Here is a 20,238-nt window from a genome sequence, read left to right on the forward strand (position 1 = left end):
TCTGTGTGTGTCAGTGTGTGCCTGTGTGTGTCAGTGACAGAGCACCTCGGTGCCTTCCTCGGTTCACTCGACTGCCTCCTGAGATGAGCCCATTCTCTCGCCCCGCCTTGCCCCCTCTGTGCCCTTTGATGAATCGGTCCGAGGTGGGTCCCCGACTACCCCGCTAACTCGAACCGGACGCAACCATTTCCCAGGCGGGGTCGTGAGCAAAATCGATTGTGGAAGGCATGAAATTGGCAGAATCTTAAGCAAGCGAGAACTAAAATGACTGAAAGCGTGAGATTTAAATTTACTGACGCAAAAGAGAAGCCACAGGGAACGAGGTCTATTTCTATGACCTCCACCAGCACGTGTGTGGTAGCACGTGTGTGTGCTCCATTCTCTCATCCGGTTTGTAACAACAAAAAGAAAAGCTTGAAGTGTTGATTGAATGCTAATATAATTTTGTTGGGTGTAGACAAACTTTGATCCTTACAAGTGTGCTGTGTATTGTCAGCATAATAATTCAGATATTACATCACATTGTACTTCTGCTGTAAGGTCAAACACTGATCTGAAGATGCAAATGATAATAATGTTGTATGGAGCTATTTAAAATAATGTTTCTTACTAACGCATTCACACACTGGATGATGTACGGGGATCTACTAATGATGACAGTATGAACATGTCTACATGTTATGAAAAAGTATCTTTTTTTGGAAACAAAGTAACATTTTGATCAAAAATCTCAGTTAAACAACGACATAAATGCTACACATTATCCACATAAATAAAAAATAGTTCTATTCAGCAATATATCATCTATATTAAAATGGGTTTTAAGAGGGAAAATACACTTGCTGCTGTTTTTACTGCACTTCAAATTTGTGTTATTGTTCCTCAAACCCAACACAGACTGCGTCAGCTTTTCCACAAAGCTTTAAAACTCGCGTCATCACAGCAATGTAAAGCTGCTCAGACTAAAATATCTGGGCTTTAATGCTGTTAAATCCTTCTTTCGTCTCTGCAGGTAAACCATTCTGAACAGAGGTCTAGAAGTTGTTCATACGATTTGGCTGCTACTTGTTCTTCTTACCTTACAAACTGTGACCTCGCAGATTGTAAGATAAGCGTTTGCAGTGACACAATGAGCTGATAGAAGATCTGATATCTGTAAACTCCTCAGTGGCTTTGAAGAAAGACCAAAACCATAGACTGAAACAGCGCGTCTGCAGCCTTAGTCGTAGTTACCGTAGCACGATGACTGAAGTGAAATGTACAGGTCACAGTACTTTAATGGAGGTGAAACTGCGGGAAAAATGGTCCTTGATGAACTGAAACGTGTGTGACAAAGCATTTCATTTGTGTTCCCTGCACAACAGCAAGTCTGCTCATAACAAACAGCATGATTAAGAGTGCAGAAGAAAAAAGTAATTTAACATACAGCAGATCATGGAGTTTAAGCTCTTTTACTCCGAGACTTTAAATGTCTGTTTATTTCTGCGTTTTATTCTTTTTACGTTCTTTATGCTTTTATGCATTTCTTCCATTAGTATATTTAGCACGCCCCTCTGCCTTGTTCCCCTCCTTTATTTATCATGCACCTTGTTTTCCCAGATCCAGATAACACAGCATATTGTAGCATTGCAATAGCACGAGATGGAAGGGCACCTTTTCAAGTCAGACAGTCATTTGCTCTGGCAAATATAGACAGATCTCAGCCATCAGACAGATATTCACACCACATCAGCTCTTGCGTCCAAGTCAAAAAAGGAACTAGGTCATACGTAAGCAGGGTAAATGACAGGCTAATCAATGGCTGCATATTGTCGGGACCTTGAGCCCTCTCTGATTCAATTACTTGCTATGATGAAGAAGGGCAGCCAGGCAGGGCGGCGGGCAGGCCAAGCCCACAACACTGTGATTAATGGGGCCAGGGCCAAGGAAATGGGTCATAGAGACAGAAAGCAGAGGAGAGACCAGAAAGGGGACGATAAAAAGAAAACGAAGGAGAGAAATAATGTGAGGAGAAGCGAGAGAAATGACAGAAGTAGTAAGAAAGTGAGGATGGATGTGACGTACGCTGAGGATTTGTGGAGAAATAAGACGAGGTGAGGCAGAGAAGGATGAAGACTGTGTGGCATGACATCATTCCTCTGTTGCACTGTGAGGTTACATTCCTGCTGCTGTGGAAAATACGTTCACACACGTATCCAGATACAGTACAGTGTTGATAAGAGGATGCATTCACTAAGCATGTGTATGCGTCACTACAATTAACAGAAAACGAATTAGGTGAGCAGAGCCAACGCTACACGGCAGCTTCGCATAATCATCCGAGACTGGGTTGTTTGTGGTTTGTAACTGTGAATTTATCTCACTGCACTGGTTTCCACAGTTGGTGATGGGTGGTGCATCTGTAACTTACAGATGTTCCCATATTACCACATCTGGTGGTTCAGGTGACTAATCATAGAAACAGAATACAGTTGGAGTTTGGCATCCAAGCCCAGAGTTCATCACTCACCACAAACACGCGGCATAAACAAGTTGGGGACTGATGAGTAAATACCCCCCCAGAAACTAAGGTGGGTGCTTGGGTGGTGGAAGGGTGGGACAACAAGCAGCACTGCAGGTGAGCATAAGCACCGTCATTTAATAGGTGGAGGTGTGGCTTAAACTGACTGTGAGATTCTTCATTTCATTTATCTCTTTCACACTTGGTACAACAGTTTCCACAGTTAGTTCTTTCAGACAAACCAACCACACTGTCTATCAGTAAAGCAGGAAGTAGAAAATATTCTTATTAAACCCCGCCCCCATCTACAATCCAACTTATTTTGCAAGCGGGCACCAAAACTCAAGGAACAAACTAACATTAACATTTATCTGCGGTCCTAACAACACATTTCCAATCAGAATGTACCACTCCACATAGCAACAAGGAGAAAAGATGAGTAAGTAAAATAAATGAGGCAAAAAATAATGGATCCTTTTTCAATTAACTCCAATTTCATTCACATTCTTCATATTGAGTTATTGTTTTAGACATGTAACACTTTTTAAAACAATGTAAATTTATACAACTCTTTAAATTATAATGAAGAGAGTTCCACAGTCGTATACCCCTAACCGCTGGACTCATTAAGCTTTGTTGTCCTAGCTAACTGATGCTCCTTCTCCCCTCGAACACGTTAAAAATACTCTTTGTAACTTAAAAGGCAAAATATTATTTTTAGCCTTAAACATAATTAATAGTGTGCGTAGTTTCACTAAATCTCCTAATTTTAATCATTTCGATTTTATAAATAATTTATTTGTATGTTCTCTATATTTAACGTTATGAATCATTCGTATCACTTTCTTCTGTAATAAGTTTAGAGGTTTTGTAGTATTCTCATATGTATTCCCCCAAACTTCCACACAGTAACTAAAGTATGAGAAAAACAATGAAAATATAAAATGCGCATTTTTATAGTCTAATAAATCTCTTCCATTTCCCAAAATATAAATGTTTTTAACCATCTTCTTTCTAATATACTCAACATGTGATTTCCACGTCAAATTTTCATCTACACACCCAAAAACGAAATTCAGTAACTCTTTCAATCAATTCTCCATCAATGGACATAATGACTTCATCCTCCTTTAGACGATTGCCAAATATCATGAATTTCGTTTTTGTCAGATTCAAAGATAATTTATTTACATCAAACCATTTTTTTAATCTTAACATCTCAGAAGTCATAATTTCAACCGAATCTTTCAAATTCTCTCCAGAGCAATAAAAATGTGTGTCATCTGCAAATAAAATAAAATGTAACCTTTTTGATACGTCACAGATATCATTAATATATAAATTAAAAAGTTTAGGTCCCAAAACAGAACCTTGAGGAACGCCACATACAATCTTCAATCTTTCAGAGTTGTTGCTGAGATAATGTACATATTGCGACCTATTTTCTAAATAACTCCTTAACCAATTCAATGCCACGCCTCTCACACCATAGTTATACAATTTAGAAATCAAAATATAATGTTGTAACGCGTCAAAAGCTTTTTTAAATCAACAAATACCCCAACTGTATATTTATTATTATGGGTTGCAGATGAAATATCCTCAATGAAAGTCAACAGTGCTAATGCCGTTGATCTATTTTTACGAAATCCAAATTGATTTTCATTTATTAGTTGATTTCTTTCAATAAAACTATCAAGTCTTTGCACAAAGAGTTTTTCAAGCACCTTTGAAAGCTGTGACAAAGAGACACTGGCCTATAGTTGTTAAAACTATGCTTATCTCCTGATTTATATGAGGGTCACTTTTGCCACTTTCATTCATTCAGGAAATACTCCTGATTGTAACGAGAGATTCAAAATATAGCAAAGAGGAATACTTATACAGTCTAAAATCTTTTTAATTATAACCATGTCTATACCATCACAGTCAGTAGATTTTTTATTTTTAAAGTTTTCTACAATTGCTACGATTTCTTTTATGGTAATATCAGCCAAGAATATAGAATTAACCACTCGCCTTTCTCCTTTCCAGGCTTCATGTTCTGGGTCGTCATTTTTCCTAATTAAATTTGCTAAAGTGGGTCCAACATTTACAAAAAAGGACGTGAATTCGTTTGCTACTTCAGTCTTGTCATCGACAACTTGATTATTCTTAAAGAAATAAATAGGCCGATCTGAGGGTGTGTTCTTGTTACCTAATACTTCTTTAAAAATATTCCAAATACCAGCTTATTTTTATAAACTTTATATTTCATTTCCACATTCTTAGTTCTCTGTGTTATATAATCCCTATATAAATTATTTTTCCTTTTACACGCATTTGCAAGACCCTTAGTTAACCAAGGTTTCAAATTCTTATTCTTTTTCTTATACTTAGATGATACCAGTGGACAATGTTTATCATACAAGGCCAAGTAAGTATTTAAAAGCTCCATATGCAACGTCGACCTCATTAACATAATCCAGTCCACTTCCATGAGATCTTGTCTAAACTTAATTGCCTCGTTATTTCTTAACCTTCCGTGACTCACGAAGCCAGCTTCTTCCTTTCTTTTCATATTTAAATCAAAAGTAAAAAAGATGGTAAATGATCGCTTATATCATTTATGATGAGGCCACTCATAATATTACTCTCCAAGCTATTAATGAAAATATGATCAATTAGTGTTTCTGATTTATCGGTTATTCTACTCGGCTTTATAATTAAAGGATAAAATCCCTTACCAAGTAATAATTCAAAGAATCTGACGCAGCCTTATCATTTGCCTCTTTACAAAGATCAATATTGTAATCACCACACAAACATACAGTCTTATTTCCCTTAGCCTTACTCAATAAGTCTTCTACTGCCTCTGTAAATAACTCAATCTGTGACCCCGGTTTCCTATATACACGTTACAATTATATTACTTCTATGTCCAACTCCACTGTCACAGACTCCCTTACATCGTCTATAGCCACAGACATATATTCAACGTTTTTACATTTCAAATCACAATTAACAAAAAGTGCCGCCCCTCCTGCCTTCTTCTTAGTTCTGTTTACAAAGTATAAATCGTACCCTTCCATACACAAACCCCTCTTCTCATCTAACCATGTTTCAGACGGAGCAATTATTTGGAGCTTGCCTCTCAAACTATACAGAAAATATTTAATCGAAGCAAAACTTCTATAAAAACTTCTGCAATGAATATGAATGAATGAATATGTATTAGCTATTTCAACCTTATCCCTGAATTGCTCCTCTGTATAATATTCACATGTGACATTAATTGTATAAAGCACGTTCCTTTCAGGGCCAATACCTGCTTCAAAAGCATGGTTTATGATCTGAGTCTATTATTCTAAGAATATCTATTGACCTCAAAAAAGAAAAGGATCCTTAACAATCGCACATTTATTTATCGACATATTTTAAAGTCCGTTGATCTTTTCTTCTTCCATGTCCAATTTACAACTTCCTCTTGTCCTTTTCCACCTGAAGTAGCATCTGTTCTGGTAAAGGATGAACTAATTGTTTTTGAGCTCATAGCCGTGATAGGTCGTAACCGTCTGCCTATCTTGGTAATGTTATCTCGTATAAACGTCCAATTCCTCCAGATCCTTAATCGTTATAACCTTGGCTTCTTCGGTTGTTCCATTAAGTTTAATCATCACTTTACAGTTCCTCGTCCAGGTTGCTGGAGTCTTTTTCTCCTTCTGTAATATGCGAGCTTGTCTCGCAATATCTGCATTTCTTTTTGTAAGATGTTCATTCAAATATACTCGGCTTCCTCTCAAAAGGCTGGACCGCCTCAGCAAGTCCACTTTGTGTTTACGGTTTACAAATCTCACTACAATTGCTGGAGGAGCATTAGTGTGCCTTCTAGGAAGGGTATAGCATGCAGATATATTATTACTATACAGGGGAAGTTTTTATTCAAGAAGAGTGCATCATTGGTTTATGTGATGAAGAGAAATGATAGATTCCTGGATTTATTAGTCAGATGCATTTCTTTCTTTTCTTTATTTTGTTTCCCCCCTGTGAGCTGTGAGTTCCAGTGTTCCTTTCCCTTCAGCAGTCTGCTTTGTCTTCCCTTTTTTCCTTGGATTTCCTTTCATGTTCCAGCCTCTCTTCTTTCCCAGTATCACTTTGGTCTCCCACGGTCTCTCCAGGTTTCTCTGAACCTTCTCTTTCACTTCCTCTGTCATGCCACCTGGCTTTCAAAGTCTGCCATTGATATTGTGTGTGTGTGTGTGTGTGTGTGTGTGTGTGTGTGTGTGTGTGTGTGTGTGTGTGTGTGTGATGGAGTCAAAGGTAGCGTGCCAACAAAGGTAAAAGGCATTCAATCAGAGTGGAAGCAGATTGAGAAGCTTTCCTGCCTGGGTGTGAATGAGACTGATTCAGTTAGCCAATCCCTGCTGAGCAGATACACCCGGGCAGGAAGGGATCTGGCTGATAATGTGCTCGCTCGAGTTTTGGAGTAAAACTGTTCTTATTTTTCTGTCTGTTTGTTTTCTTTTTAAAAAAACTTTTTCAGACCCCTTCTGACATATTATCTCTACATAATATTTTATCATTATTTAGTTTAAATCCATAAATTAACTGAAGCCTGTGAAACTTGCTGGCAGAAATTTCAGTTTCACCTTAAGTTGAGTAAAATTTTCCACCTTCAAATGTGTCGTCGTGTTATCTCAAAGGCACACAAGAATCTACTTGAAAGCAGCTAATGTTTTATAGAGCGTTACAAATAGCCAAATCAATGTCTCTCTAATGTTGTTTGAATGAGGTGGTTCTCACCAGCAGGAGGGGGAAATAGATTACTGTCGTATAGATTATGTGCCTGAGAATGAGCACATTTGTTGAGCACAGACAACATCCTCAAAGTCACCATGACACTCTACTCCTGTTCCAACAATAATTCATGGATTCATTACTAGAAAACGGGATAATAGTTAGACTCACTGTTTCTCAAACACCTGACAGGAGGTCATAAAGAGCTCATATGAGCTTTGTAATTACCACTGGTCGATTGATCCTCCTAATATTTCAGAGATGGCAGAAAAAGGCAGACAAATTAAATTAAGCTGTGGAATTAATTAGGTTCATTTAATTGGAAGGATCAATTTTATTTTAGTACAACAAGGTGTTGATACAATAGCTCACCTCAAATTCAAACAGAAATGAGGCAGGTCGCATCGTCTTGCGTTTCACGCATGCACAGGACTGGAACGTAAGCGTTTTCGCCCGTTTCAATGTGGACGCACAACTCTGTGAAAACGTCTGAAAACGTTAGTGTGGACGTGGAGCGTTTTCAGGCGAAAACGGCGTTTTCAAATCTATCCAGGCTAGTGTGGACGTAGCCTAAGAGGAGCATTCAAAGGCGAGCATCTGTTGGCCAGGCCTGTGTCCGTGAGGCTTGGTCGGGCAGAGAAAGAAATAATATGGATCCAACAACCTGTGGGCCCACCACCCACATGGAGGGGCATTGGGCTCAAGTGGAGTGTTAACTGGCTGGTATGCAAAGTTGGTGAGCTAGGCAAGTAGACCCTCAACACTGCAGACTGGTTTCTGGAACAAGGACCATCAGCTTGCTGGCAGGTAATGGTAAATGGACTGGTTCTTATATGGCGCTTTTCTACTCTGAGCAGTCAAAGCGCTTGGCTAGGTAAGGAACCTGAGCTAGGAGGTGGAGTATTACCATCTATATCGTGGTGGGGGGCGGCATCGTGGAGGGGGGCGGCATCGCGGGCATCGACAAAAAAAAAAAAAAAAAATTGCTCATACTCATGCTGCCCCGACGTCAGCCAGCGCATACTGGGAATGTCACAGGCACCGATCGGTTTTCTATCGCCCGTTTGCTGTGAGCAAGGGCGCCCTGCGTTTGCGAGGTGCGCCTGCTGCTGGCGGTACAGGGAGGAGAGGGCGGGGCGGCGGGGGATTCTCTGATCGGATGGAGCAGCATCTAATAATCAACTCGCAAAATAAAACAAAAATAAAAACAAACCAACAAACACGAAAACAGCAGACATCATGATACAGACTTATAATTTGCACCGATGTTTTTTTGAAATTCTATACGCGAAAAGTGAGCGCGAGAGCCCTCAGTGCGCCTGCTCGCTGCTGAAGTCAAAGTAAACTTTATTGTCATCTCCGCTACATACAGTCCAGCATATAGAGAGACGAGACGACGAGGCTCCAGTTACAGCAGTGCAAGGAAACAAACAATAAATGTAAATAATTGTAATCGGAAGGTTGCCGGTTCGAGCCCCGGCTCGGACAGTCTCGGTCGTTGTGTCCTTGGGCAAGACACTTCACCCGTTGCCTACTGGTGGTGGTCAGAGGGCCCGGTGGCGCCAGTGTCCGGCAGCCTCGCCTCTGTCAGTGCGCCCCAGGGTGGCTGTGGCTACAATGTAGCTGCCATCACCAGTGTGTGAATGTGTGTGTGATGGGTGGATGACTGGATATGTAAAGCGCTTTGGGGTCCTTAGGGACTAGTAAAGCGCTATATAAATACAGGCATACCATTTACAATATAAGAAGAGTAAGAAAATAAATATACACTTTAGGACTCGGGGTAAAGGATCAATAACAATTTAAAATTTACAGTTTGATGATTTAAAGTCTCACACAACCTGTCGAAAGGGGAGGGGCCGCTGCTTCCAAATAGAGCACATTTCATTCATAATGATGTAAATCCAAGCCCATTCATGATTTGAATCCTGGGTTGTGTGAAATCCCAGAAATAAACCCTAGACAAAGTGAATCTGTGAACTAAGGTGTAGGTTGTAGGGGATGGGTGTTCATACTGGAGTGCAAAATTAAAACCAATGGAAGATGGACAAGAAAAGTTCAAAGCCATCAGGTCCTCAGTTTAGAAAAAAGAGAAAAGAAGAGGAGGAGAAACGAGCAAAAGATGCAGGTAAGCAGATGTGTCATTGGATAATGGCAGGTCATCCTGAAACAATCAGAATCAGAATACTTTATTAATCCCTAAGGAAATAATGTGCGTTACAGTTGCTCCAAGAAGAAATGGTAAAAATAGCAACAGTAACAGACTAAACTCCAAACAATACATTATGTTACAGATTTTAATATTAATTAGTCATGTCAGTTGTTGATTTGTCCTGTTTGCATACTATGCATACTCTCTCTCTCTTCATATGTGTGTGTCCAACTTGTTTTCTGTGAATTCGTACAATCCTATATGTTGGTGTGTGGGGGGGGGGGGGGGGGCGCCCAAAAGGCCACCAATAGGCTTCGACCGCCACTTGGTACGGGGATACTCTCAAGCCCCCGGCTGAGAGCTCGTTATGGAGTTTTCTCTGGGCAGCAAACAAACATCAGCTAGATGTTTACCTGGTATTCTTGGAGTCTTTAGGTGGGATCATGAAAGAGGGGAGCACAGCTGGCTACAGATCATCACCTAGTGCAGGGGTGTCGAACTCCAGGCCTCGAGGGCCGTGTCCTGCAGGTTTTAGATCTCACTCTTGGTCTACACACCTGAATCAAATGATTAGTATCATTACCAGGCTTCTGGAGAACTTAAAGACATGTCAAGGAGGTCATTTAGCCGTTTGAATCAGCTGTGTTGGATCAAGGATACATCTAAAACCTGCAGGACTCCGGCCCTTGAGGCCTGGAGTTCGACACCTGTGACCTAGTGGCAAGTGAAATCTGATGGTGGGAAAGGTTGCCAGACAAACTTCGTCCCCACTACTTGTTTGTTTGAACTGGAAACAGCTGGCGGAAGCCCATGTCTGTAGGGTTTTTAGCTGCCACATCTTCCATCTGGCATCTTGTATCCGAAGGGAAGTTGAGAGCAGAGACTTCCACTGCTGAGGTGGTTGGCAGGACCTGTTGTTATAAGGTCATCGAGACCAACACATCACCCTCATCCTCCAAGGGAAAGATTCTCCATGGTGCTGGAAAGGAGGCTCTAGTGGAGAGTTCGGATAGAGTTTTATAATCTCCATGTCTCTGTGGATTTTTTAGACATGGAGACGACTGATGACCAGTTTCTCTGGGGGCACTTGTGGGTCTATTGCAAGAATATGGGGTTCTGGGACCATTACTTCTACCAGGCCCGTGTACAACAAAAGTGAGAGCTGTCCATGTCTGTGACATAACATTAAGCATGTTTTCAGTTGGTGTTGGATTCCTTAAGGGTTGCTCCTTGTCTATAATTCTGTGTTTGATTTTTGAGGACAGGATCTCAAAGTAGCAGGTGTGAGGAGGATGCTTGCTTTTCATAAACTGGAGGTTTGGAGGTTTATGCTAAACTTGGGTCGTCTTCATGTCAGCATTAATGCACGAATTGTCACGGTGAAGAGAGAGTTGGGCCAAAAGGCGAAGTTTTCAATTTATCAGATCGTCTACATCCCAATCCTTACTATGGCCATGAAAGGAATGCAAGCACCCAAAATGAATTTCCTCTGTAGGGTGGCTTGGCTCAGCGTTAAAGACAGAGTGAGGACCTCAGGCATCCAGAGCTTGGATTAGAGCCTCTGCTCCAGTGTATTGAAAGGAGCCAGTTGGGGGAGTAGACCCAGAACCTGCTGGAGAGATTGTATATCTCAGGATCAGTGGGAAATCTATGTCAGGACTAAGTTGTAACCACAAAGCCTCTGAAAACATATGCTTAGTTACGGCATCACCAGATCTGCATCTCCGTACAAATGTAACTACACGTTGCATTGATGCAACTATTGTGATTGGCTTGTTCACGCCCATCTGCTCCTCCTATGCATGTCTGATTACAGTCAATCAAACAGTCATTGTCTCTATATAAGGAGTTATAAGGATTTCTGAAACTATGGGAATGAATGTGAATACACAGAAAAGTGAAAAAACTTGCTTGCCCTTAAAACCCGCCCCCCTCTCTCTCTCTCCCCCCCTGGACTACAACAAAGAATAGGAGGAAAAAGTCCCAGACCTGGTGTTTTATTTGCAGTTACTGCTGCATATAAAAATTCGGGGCATGACCACAAGGTAATTAAAGCATAATGCACCTTGCACAGGCATAAATGCTGGCGATGATGTCAGCCACTTGTGCAGGTGATACCACAGGCTCTAAATCAGGCCTTAGTCTGCCGCCGCTGCAACCTGGCTTTGGATAATTGGAAGATAATCAATGGATGGATAACAATCCTAATTCCAAAGCAAAGCTGAATTAATTTCACTGTGTACATCTACAGTCACACACTCAAAGAAACTCCTCACTCCTGACACACACCAGGAAAGGTCTGGAGGCAATCCTTTTGTTTGATTCACGTTCTTCAAGAGACTGACAACATGCTTCTTTGTTTCTTTGTGGGTCACTAAACTCACATGGAGGAAGCACTCCATCAGTTTGAGGCATTGAGGCAGAGCCGCTGAGCAGGTGGCTAAATTACAGTGTGTCACATGCTTCCAGACTCTATTCCAGCCAATTTAACTGACAGATACTGGGACGCTCAGGCATGTGCTTTTCTCACCCAATTATTAAGATGTTGGAATTTAAAAACTGGTCCCAAATGATAAAGATAACCCAACTCAAGAAGAGACAGGGCACTGCAAATGTCTGCAAACATGAGGATTGTTTGAGCTATCCAACACTTACTAAATCCGATGTTTGCAGAGTCTTTTTTCTTTTAATTGCTGCACAGCACAACCTATCCTCCGACGATGGTTCTATGACATGGTGACGGTAAAGGGATGTATACAGTGTGTGCAGAATAAAGTGTATTCAATATAAAAGGTTTTATAAAGGCTATCAATCGTAAACAACACCTGCAGATGTTAAAAAAGAAAAGCATACGGCTCAGTAACACTTTGCTATAACCCCTCACTTCTGTCCTATTTAAAGGACGTGACCCTGCTGTGGGACTTTGCCAGAGGTGCATCTCTCACCAAAACAACTGCAGAGCCACATTAGAGTACCCCCCACCCCCCAGTGCTCGGTGCTTTCTAAGCAAAAAATATGTGGTCCTACTAAAAATACCTGCTTTAAAATCATTCATGCCACACGCTATTCAGAGAGCTAATGCATGCTCATGACCCTATGCAAATGTTCATCATCAGACTTTGACTAATAGGGAATTAATTAATGCAACAACGGGGAGCACAGCCACAGTGTGCACTAACAAACAGAGCAGGGGCATGCAGGGAATCTAACTCTGATCAAAGCCCCTGGTTTACTTTTAATCTTAACAAAACATGGTTTTAAGTTTGCGGCAGATTGTTCCTGATGCATAATTAAAGCTCGACTGTGACATTGCAGTAGTTTTATAACACAGCATCCAACTCTAAAGCATTTCAGCTGCTGTAAGTGGGTTGAGCCCACTGCAGCTGTCAAAGGATGTCTATGTGCCACTTTTTAAAGCCAGTGTTAGAAAATAGGATTGATGCCCTGGCATGTGTGGAACAGCAAAAACAAAAATAGAAGAGAATATGCTCACTTAGTTCTTTACAAATGCACAGCCTGCCTACTGCCTGACACTCCAGATGGTTTTGCACACAGAACTATGTGGGATGTTTTGGCAGGTAATGGGAGACACCTTTTGTCTATTGCTGTATCACAGGTGGCATTTAACCAATCAGATCAGCAAACCACCACCCGTGAAGACAGCTGGTGAATCAAACTCAGCTGAGAGAAGAGGGAAGCATGTCTTCCACTGAGGAAACGTTCATCTTTGTTTGAACCCTCTGTGGTTCTCATTAACTTAATACTTAAGCAGGGATGGACACTAATCTCTTCAGAAGCCTTCATGGTTGTTTTTAAAGGACTGTCGTCACACAGGAAACACACCTGTAGATGCCATGAGGTTCTGCCGCAAGCTCACCTGCAGACACAACCTCTGGCTGTTGAACCATAACTTCCTCAGCAAGCAACTTTGCAGAATCAGTATCTGTAAATGTTACATGCATGCAGTGTTTCAGTACATACACTTATATATTAAGCACTTTGAAGGCACAGAAGACGAGGCACACACTGTACACATCCCAACTTTTCCTTTCCTCATGTTCTGCAAAATCAGCTTATTGATGGAATATGTCAGTCTGTAACAGCAGTATACATCCAGTGCCCTATATTCATGCTCCCTGTGCAGCACAGCTCAGAGCTCACGCTGGCTTCACACACAGGAGAAACATGGATTATGGCACACAGAGAGTTTGAGACCATTACCACCAACAATGACTAAGTTGATTAGGGTTCCTTGATTTATGTGCGTGTTTGCCTGCAGAAATATATTCCAGTAAAACATTGGAGCCTAAGCTGGCTCAGACAAACGCACCAAATAAATCACTTTAATTAATTTGCTCAGCAAAAATCTTGCACAAATGTCACCTCATTTTTAAAAACACTTCTTATGGGTAAAAGTTATTATAGCCATAAGAGCTAAAGTGTGCAGTTCAACCTGCATTAATCCAGCTGCAAGACGTTCATATACAGGGTATATACTACTGGCTCACAAACTCTCTCTGACTGCATATATAGCATCGGCCATTTTCAAACGTTGCAGAGTTTGTGAAAGACACACATGTGTGTCGTTCAGCATTGTTCATTCTTCACAGTATTAAAGTGCAGAATGCTGGTTAAAAAGCAAAGACACAACACTTCAACGTCAGTTTTATAACATGCTCCTATTGTGCTGCAGTGTAGAACAGTTACAGGGTTAGCAGGTTAACGGTTGCTTTAGTAAAAGTGTTAAACAGTGATGCTGTACTCCCAGGAAACCAAAACAAAACATTAAAAACTACCCAGACTACTTTACGCTTTATGGCGTGTCATGACTGTTGCACTGCAGTGCTGCTGCTGGCACCTTGTGGAGTCACAGTCTGAGTTAGCTGGTGCGCTCTCACTGATAGAGAAGGATGGAAAACACCTTTTGTTTTGTTTGCACCGATAAATGCTGCTGCCTGCAAGCTGCAGTCAGAACATTATTCAGTTTTTGCTTCTATAGTGTAAAAGTCATATAGTTTCCTCGAATTATCACGATACAATGTGAAGGTTATACCAACAAACCCTACTATCCACACAACACTTCCAGTGGAAGCTGAGCTCAGCTGCATGTGCTGCGTAATCCTCTAAAGCATTACATTGCACATCTCTCCCACTCTGTTTCTAATTTGGAAGTGAACCTGCGCATCACTGTTTGGCCTGCAAAGACCAGCAGAGCTCCAAGAAGCCACACTTCGCTTTTTATGGCTTAATATGAACAGTAAGACTTGTGAAATGTAGAAAAATGGGTTTTAGTACTGCGACCTCACTCTTTCAGAGATCGGTGGCTCATCAGAAACAAAACAACTTCCTCATCATAGCTTTAAACAGACGCTTCATCAGTAACACACACATCAACCTCACCTGAGGGAGTGACACAAGTCATTTCTTTATCAGAAAATGCAGAATGCTGCAATCTGCAAAGGAGAGAAGAGGCAGAAATCTAGTTTGTCGCCCCACTGTGGGGTTTCTGACACACTTCCAACGCTGCCACTTAGAATGGGAGAAAGTAAATGCGACACACTGTGTAGTAAATAATGACAGGCGCAAAAGTCATCACGACAAAGAATTACAACTTCTGCGATGCCACATAATCGAAACACAATTCTTGCATTTGTTTTTAAAAACACTGGAGTGGAAACAGAAAAATCCATCAGCCTTAAAAGCGTTGATTGCACACGTCTCCCTAACATCACAATAACACGACTACACAACCAAACTATATTTCTTCTGTGAGATCTTTAGGAGATAGTAATGATGGGTCCTACGGCTCTGCTGCTGTGTGCCATCCATGGCTCCATTTATATCTTAATGTCAATAATTGTATTTATTTATTTATTATATTATATAACTGCCCTTCTGCAGCCCCACAGTGTTTCTCGTTGTTTCCTTCCACATTACCCCCTCGTTGTATATTGTTTTCTCTTCTCTACTTTTGCACCTTTGTGGTCCAGCTACCCAATTCTGCTGTGCAAGAAACTGCACAATGACCATAAAACACTCTAAGTCTCTAAGACGGGAGTGACAGGACGCCGAGTCAAGAGCCAGCATGTGTGAGTAGCTGTGGGTATCAGAGAGCTGCAGGGTGTGAGTGAGTTTAGCCTGCTGTGTGTGCGGCTGCCTGTGGTGTGTCTGAAGCATACATGCGCAGGTATGGGTATATTGTATGGGTGTTGTAGTCTAGTTAGTTAGTTAAATAGCAAGTTAAATAACTGTCCTTATGACACATGACTATAGTCACCAAGGCCAGGAGCATCGCTGCATTGTATATGTTTGTCCCCAAAAAGACATCTGCTTTCAGGGAATCATCTCATGCTTCACTACTGAAATATCTGTCCACTGTTTAAACTGCGTAATACGTCAGTCAGCACACTTCTAAACCCCCATACAGAAGGTCAGTGTGAGTGTGTGCAGCTCATAAATGTGCAGAATGTCTGCACGAGTTCTTCCTCAGGACATCAGATGTTTTTGAAACATGTCAATTATTTAGCCTTGTTTGCCGTTCAGCATCCTCTCCTCTGCTGCTCCGAGGGATCGCTGCGCTTGTCATCACCTATTTGATGCTGCCATCTACAGGCACAGCCCGGAAAGGCAGGCGCTCTGCTCACAACAAGCCCTGTTTGCCAGGCATTTGCCACACAGACTGAAGAGTACGAAGCTTTAAAGCTCAACCACAGTCGTACATTCAGCTGAGTCTAAAGGTACACTGATCCCTGAATAGACTGACAAACAGCAGACTCTGGACTCCACAGTTCAGAGGTCAGAGGGCAGGCAGAGGCAGTTCTTTGGGGGACTTTAGGGAACGTATGGGGCTTCACAACAAATATAGAAAAACACTCAGCAACTATGTGATGTTATTAGGGGCTCTTGGTTCGTAGGATTTCCTTTTCCTTCCACATGACCCCCCGCTGTTCTTCTTCTCTCTTCTCATTCAGTAAAATCGTGCAGGAGGGAGGTTACACCGATGTCAGACGTATATGTGCTGATGAAACCACCTCGTGATTTTTCCTTTCTTCTAACAGCTTCTATAAATAGCACTCTATAACATTTGGAGACACAGCTGGTACTGCTTTCTCCATCTGCAGTGTATCATAACGGCACCACTGGCTAATACACGTGTACACACACAGACACACACACACACACACACACACACATGCTTTGATGTTGCACCTTAGCATGATAACGTTTTGATAGAAGTAAAGCCCTCTGGATCTTGCAGGAGATTCAGGCGTTAATAAAAAAACATAAAAACGTTTCTTTGCTAACAAAAAGCAGATTATTATGCAAATATCAATCAGCTGAAGATGTCACTTCTGTAAGAACACATACTGGGACGCAGAAATATGCATATGTAAAGTCTATATAGCAGTTCAAAGACTCAGCACACTGTGAGCCAAGGACAGGTAATCTGTGATGGCACATCCCAGCTCACAGGCTCATCATCATCCTCTGAGTTAAAAAACAAACAAAAACAATCCTCAACTGCATCCAAAGTAGACAAGAAGCTGATCTGGGGTGAGATGCCTTGCTTGGTAAATGCAGCAGTTGGTAGCACAGCAGAACAACGACTCCGATGAGCCTGTCCTGCCTTTAGAAGTTCAGTACAGGTGTCTATTGCGTCTTTTTAAGCAAATTACGTGAAAAAATACAGTGTTTCATGTGTGCAGAAGTACATGCTTATGCCTAGCCTCTGGACTGTTAGAAGTAAGCAGATTACTGGCCTACCACCTTTCAGCATCATCATCTCTTTGAAACTCGGTCAGTGGCCTTCACTCAAGCACTTTTTGCCCTGAAAGACTTACAACAAGCGCAAATGGCTTGCAGGGTCTTAATGATTTATGCAGGCTGGCAAAATGTCACAAAAATAATGCCTCTGCTGGACATCGGGCACACTGCACATGGACTGTGTCCTACCTGCGTGACCTTCTCTGTGACGTTGTGTGTCCGGTCAATGAGTTTGCAGGGTGCTATGATGTCCATCTCCCCTGAGGGCAGAGCAATGAGTGGGTCCGGTTTGAAATCCACAAAATTGAGCGTGATCTGAGGGATTTTGGAAATGGTGCGGTACCGCATGAGGTCAGAGTCTGACGTGGAGTTCAGTATGTTCAACTTGCTGTTTACTGCACCTGGAAATATGCAAATGAAGTTCAACGATCAGGTAAGAAAACCAGCAGGAAAACATTTGATCCCACCTGCGCCTTCTCACCAGTGCTGCTGCTGGCCGGCCGGATGCTTGGCCGCCGGTTCTTCCGATCCCATTCCGGCCTCATGGCCTCGATCTCGTCTACGGAGGAGGCACGACGCATGCTGTGAAAGCTTTCTCGCGAGCGGCTGTGCGACAGAGAACAGTTGGAGGCCGAGCCTTCGGGGTTGAGGCTGAGCCGGTGGTGGGGTGCTACGCAGGGTGTGGAATGGGTGAGGGGACCCACCAGGTGGGCTCCGTGAGTTTGATGTGGTGGAACGGCTACTGGAGGCTCAGAGCACAATAAGGTGCGTTGGTCTTCCTGGCGGTCTTCGGGCCAACTCTGTAGCGCTGACCTGGGAAACACAAACAATGAATATTTCCAGATCCGAGACACTCCAGTGTCCTGGTAATCAGCCAGGACACTGGACATTGTTGACTGAAGTCAAAGAATTTCACAATGAGCTCAAAAAGGCCATAAACACGAGAGATGAATTCCTGTGACTGGAGTTAGCAGAGGTGATGAGGCACAGACACTGGCAGCTTTGCAGCCAGTGTCTGCAGCAACATGTAGCTTAAAGCTGAAATTAACTTTAGAGTGATTTTAGAATGTGAACATGTTCATCTCTGCAGTAATGTTGAAATCAAGCATCTACCTGCTTCCACTCAGCTTCTCCTGGTGATTTGGTGGCAGTGGGGGGAGGGGCAGAAATTCCCCCAGACCTAAGGACTCGGGGCTACGGTGGTCCTCTGGGTGTAGCGACACCGGCGTTGCTGTGGGGATGTGTCCGGCCTCTGCGTCGTCCAGAGAAGCTTTGCTGTTGGACAGGGAGCGCAGCAGGGGGAGACGCAGCTTGAAGCCTCGTGGGCGACCTGGTGGTGAGACGGAGGAGGGATAAGACTATTAACCTGGAGAGTGACAGGTGCACCTCCAATATGGCAGAAATGGGTATTATATTAGAATAGTGAGACAAGCACAAACAGCTGGAGCATGTTTTCAGTGGTAGGCGTCATGCTAGGACAGAGAAAGAGCTAAACATGCATCAGCCTTCAGAATAAAGCTGCAAAACCAATCGACCAGAATGCAGGGGCAGCAACTCGGATTAAAATGTGGGCTTAGCCACAAAGTTATGAGATACTTGATTCCGGATATTGCTGTGTCCTATTCCAGATGCTGCTCCCCTGGGTTATCCCTCTAGGACATTAAGAGCATAGATCGACAGCTACATTTAACACAAATATTCAGGATTTACAAGAACAAAAGCATCTAATAATAGCAGGACCACCTGGTCTATCTGGAAGGCAGAATGAACAGTTGATCCAGGTGAAGCAAAGTGAGCATCACGTCCAATTTGGATTAAAAAACATGGGAATTAAATAAGCAGCAATACATCCCGAAAATGTTCCACACTGAGCCACAAACGACACTTACTGCACATGCTCTACTTATACCTCACTAAACCAAAGAGAAAACACAATCAGCTGTGTGGAGCACGCTGTCTCATTGTGCATCACGGGCCACATACACAACATTGTGATATTAGGGGGGACAGACAAGTGAAGCTGCCCTTTCTGTTCAACTACAAATTTAGCTGAGACGCCAAAATATAAGAAAACAGTTTTAATTTTTCCACATGATAAACAAACGCTGCTGCAGTACAAGAAATGTGTCAGTGTGATTCTCTGGACTTAAACTGGAAGAAAAAAATGGTGAAATGAAAGAAAAAGTCGTGGTAGCTCATCACCCCGACTGTACTGCAGTTACAGAGTAACGTTAATGTTTTTTACTTCCCACAGGGTCACACCGTCACACTTTCTGTCTAGTGGGCCAGATTTGAGTTTTTGCTGGGCCAATTGTGGCCCAGGGCCTTATGTTTGACACCGGTGGTGTAATAACAGAAACGAAAGCTGCATTCACATAAGGGCGTCAGAGATGCTTTTCTTGTCTTTGTGTAAACGGTGACGTTACAGGAAAAGCACAGAGAAGAACAGACAAACATCAAACGTTGCGCTCGTGGTTACCTGTGACGAGCCAGGTGGGCAGGCGGTGGTTCAGCTCCTGTTTGTGGTCTCGGAGAGACTCGTCTGTCATGACCTCGAAATTGAGGATGAACATGATCACCACGCCATCCTCGTTCTTCACTGGCACCACATCCACCATACACAGGATGCACTGGCCTGCAGGGGGCAGAGCAGCAGATGGGGCAGGTTACGATGGCATGCACAGGCAGCGAGGCTGGGTTTAAAACTTGATTTCAAATTACTTTACAGTGGTGGTGTTACTGGAGCAACATCAAAGCACAGATAAGAGCAGAATTCAGTCAGAGTTCAAGCTTTGTGTAATGACTTTGTGAACGTCTACATAATCAGTTTGTTGAATCGTGTGAGCGTCTCAAATGCATCCGTGCATTTCACACTGTGAATTACAAAGGCCTGCTTTCACACACACACTCAAATATACTAAAGTACACGGTTCTCTCTCCTTATTAAATGTGCATCTGTGTTTAATCAGCTCACACACCATCTTCCATACGAGGCTAATCTGCCACACGAGTGCTAAAACAGCTAAGTAAGCGTGAAATGAAACCA

The 20,238-nt window shown here is 42.4% G+C and overlaps 1 protein-coding gene across 1 annotated transcript in view; it reads right to left on the reverse strand.

Moving 5' to 3' along the window:
- The window catches only part of LOC102293066 (potassium voltage-gated channel subfamily H member 2), a 123,103-nt gene that overhangs the window by 95,968 nt on the left and 6,897 nt on the right, over positions 1 to 20,238 (reverse strand). Inside the window, exons 2-5 of the mRNA XM_005947244.3 lie at positions 19,672 to 19,827; positions 18,306 to 18,522; positions 17,674 to 18,005; positions 17,382 to 17,593 (exon numbers count right to left, since the gene is read on the reverse strand). Coding sequence (XP_005947306.1) covers positions 17,382 to 17,593; positions 17,674 to 18,005; positions 18,306 to 18,522; positions 19,672 to 19,810 — 900 coding nt within the window. The 5' untranslated portion in view covers positions 19,811 to 19,827. The remainder of the gene's footprint in view (positions 1 to 17,381; positions 17,594 to 17,673; positions 18,006 to 18,305; positions 18,523 to 19,671; positions 19,828 to 20,238) is intronic.

Source organism: Haplochromis burtoni, unplaced genomic scaffold, assembly GCF_018398535.1.
Source record: "Haplochromis burtoni strain Fernald_Lab_line unplaced genomic scaffold, NCSU_Asbu1 Contig_513, whole genome shotgun sequence".
NCBI lineage: Eukaryota > Metazoa > Chordata > Actinopteri > Cichliformes > Cichlidae > Haplochromis > Haplochromis burtoni.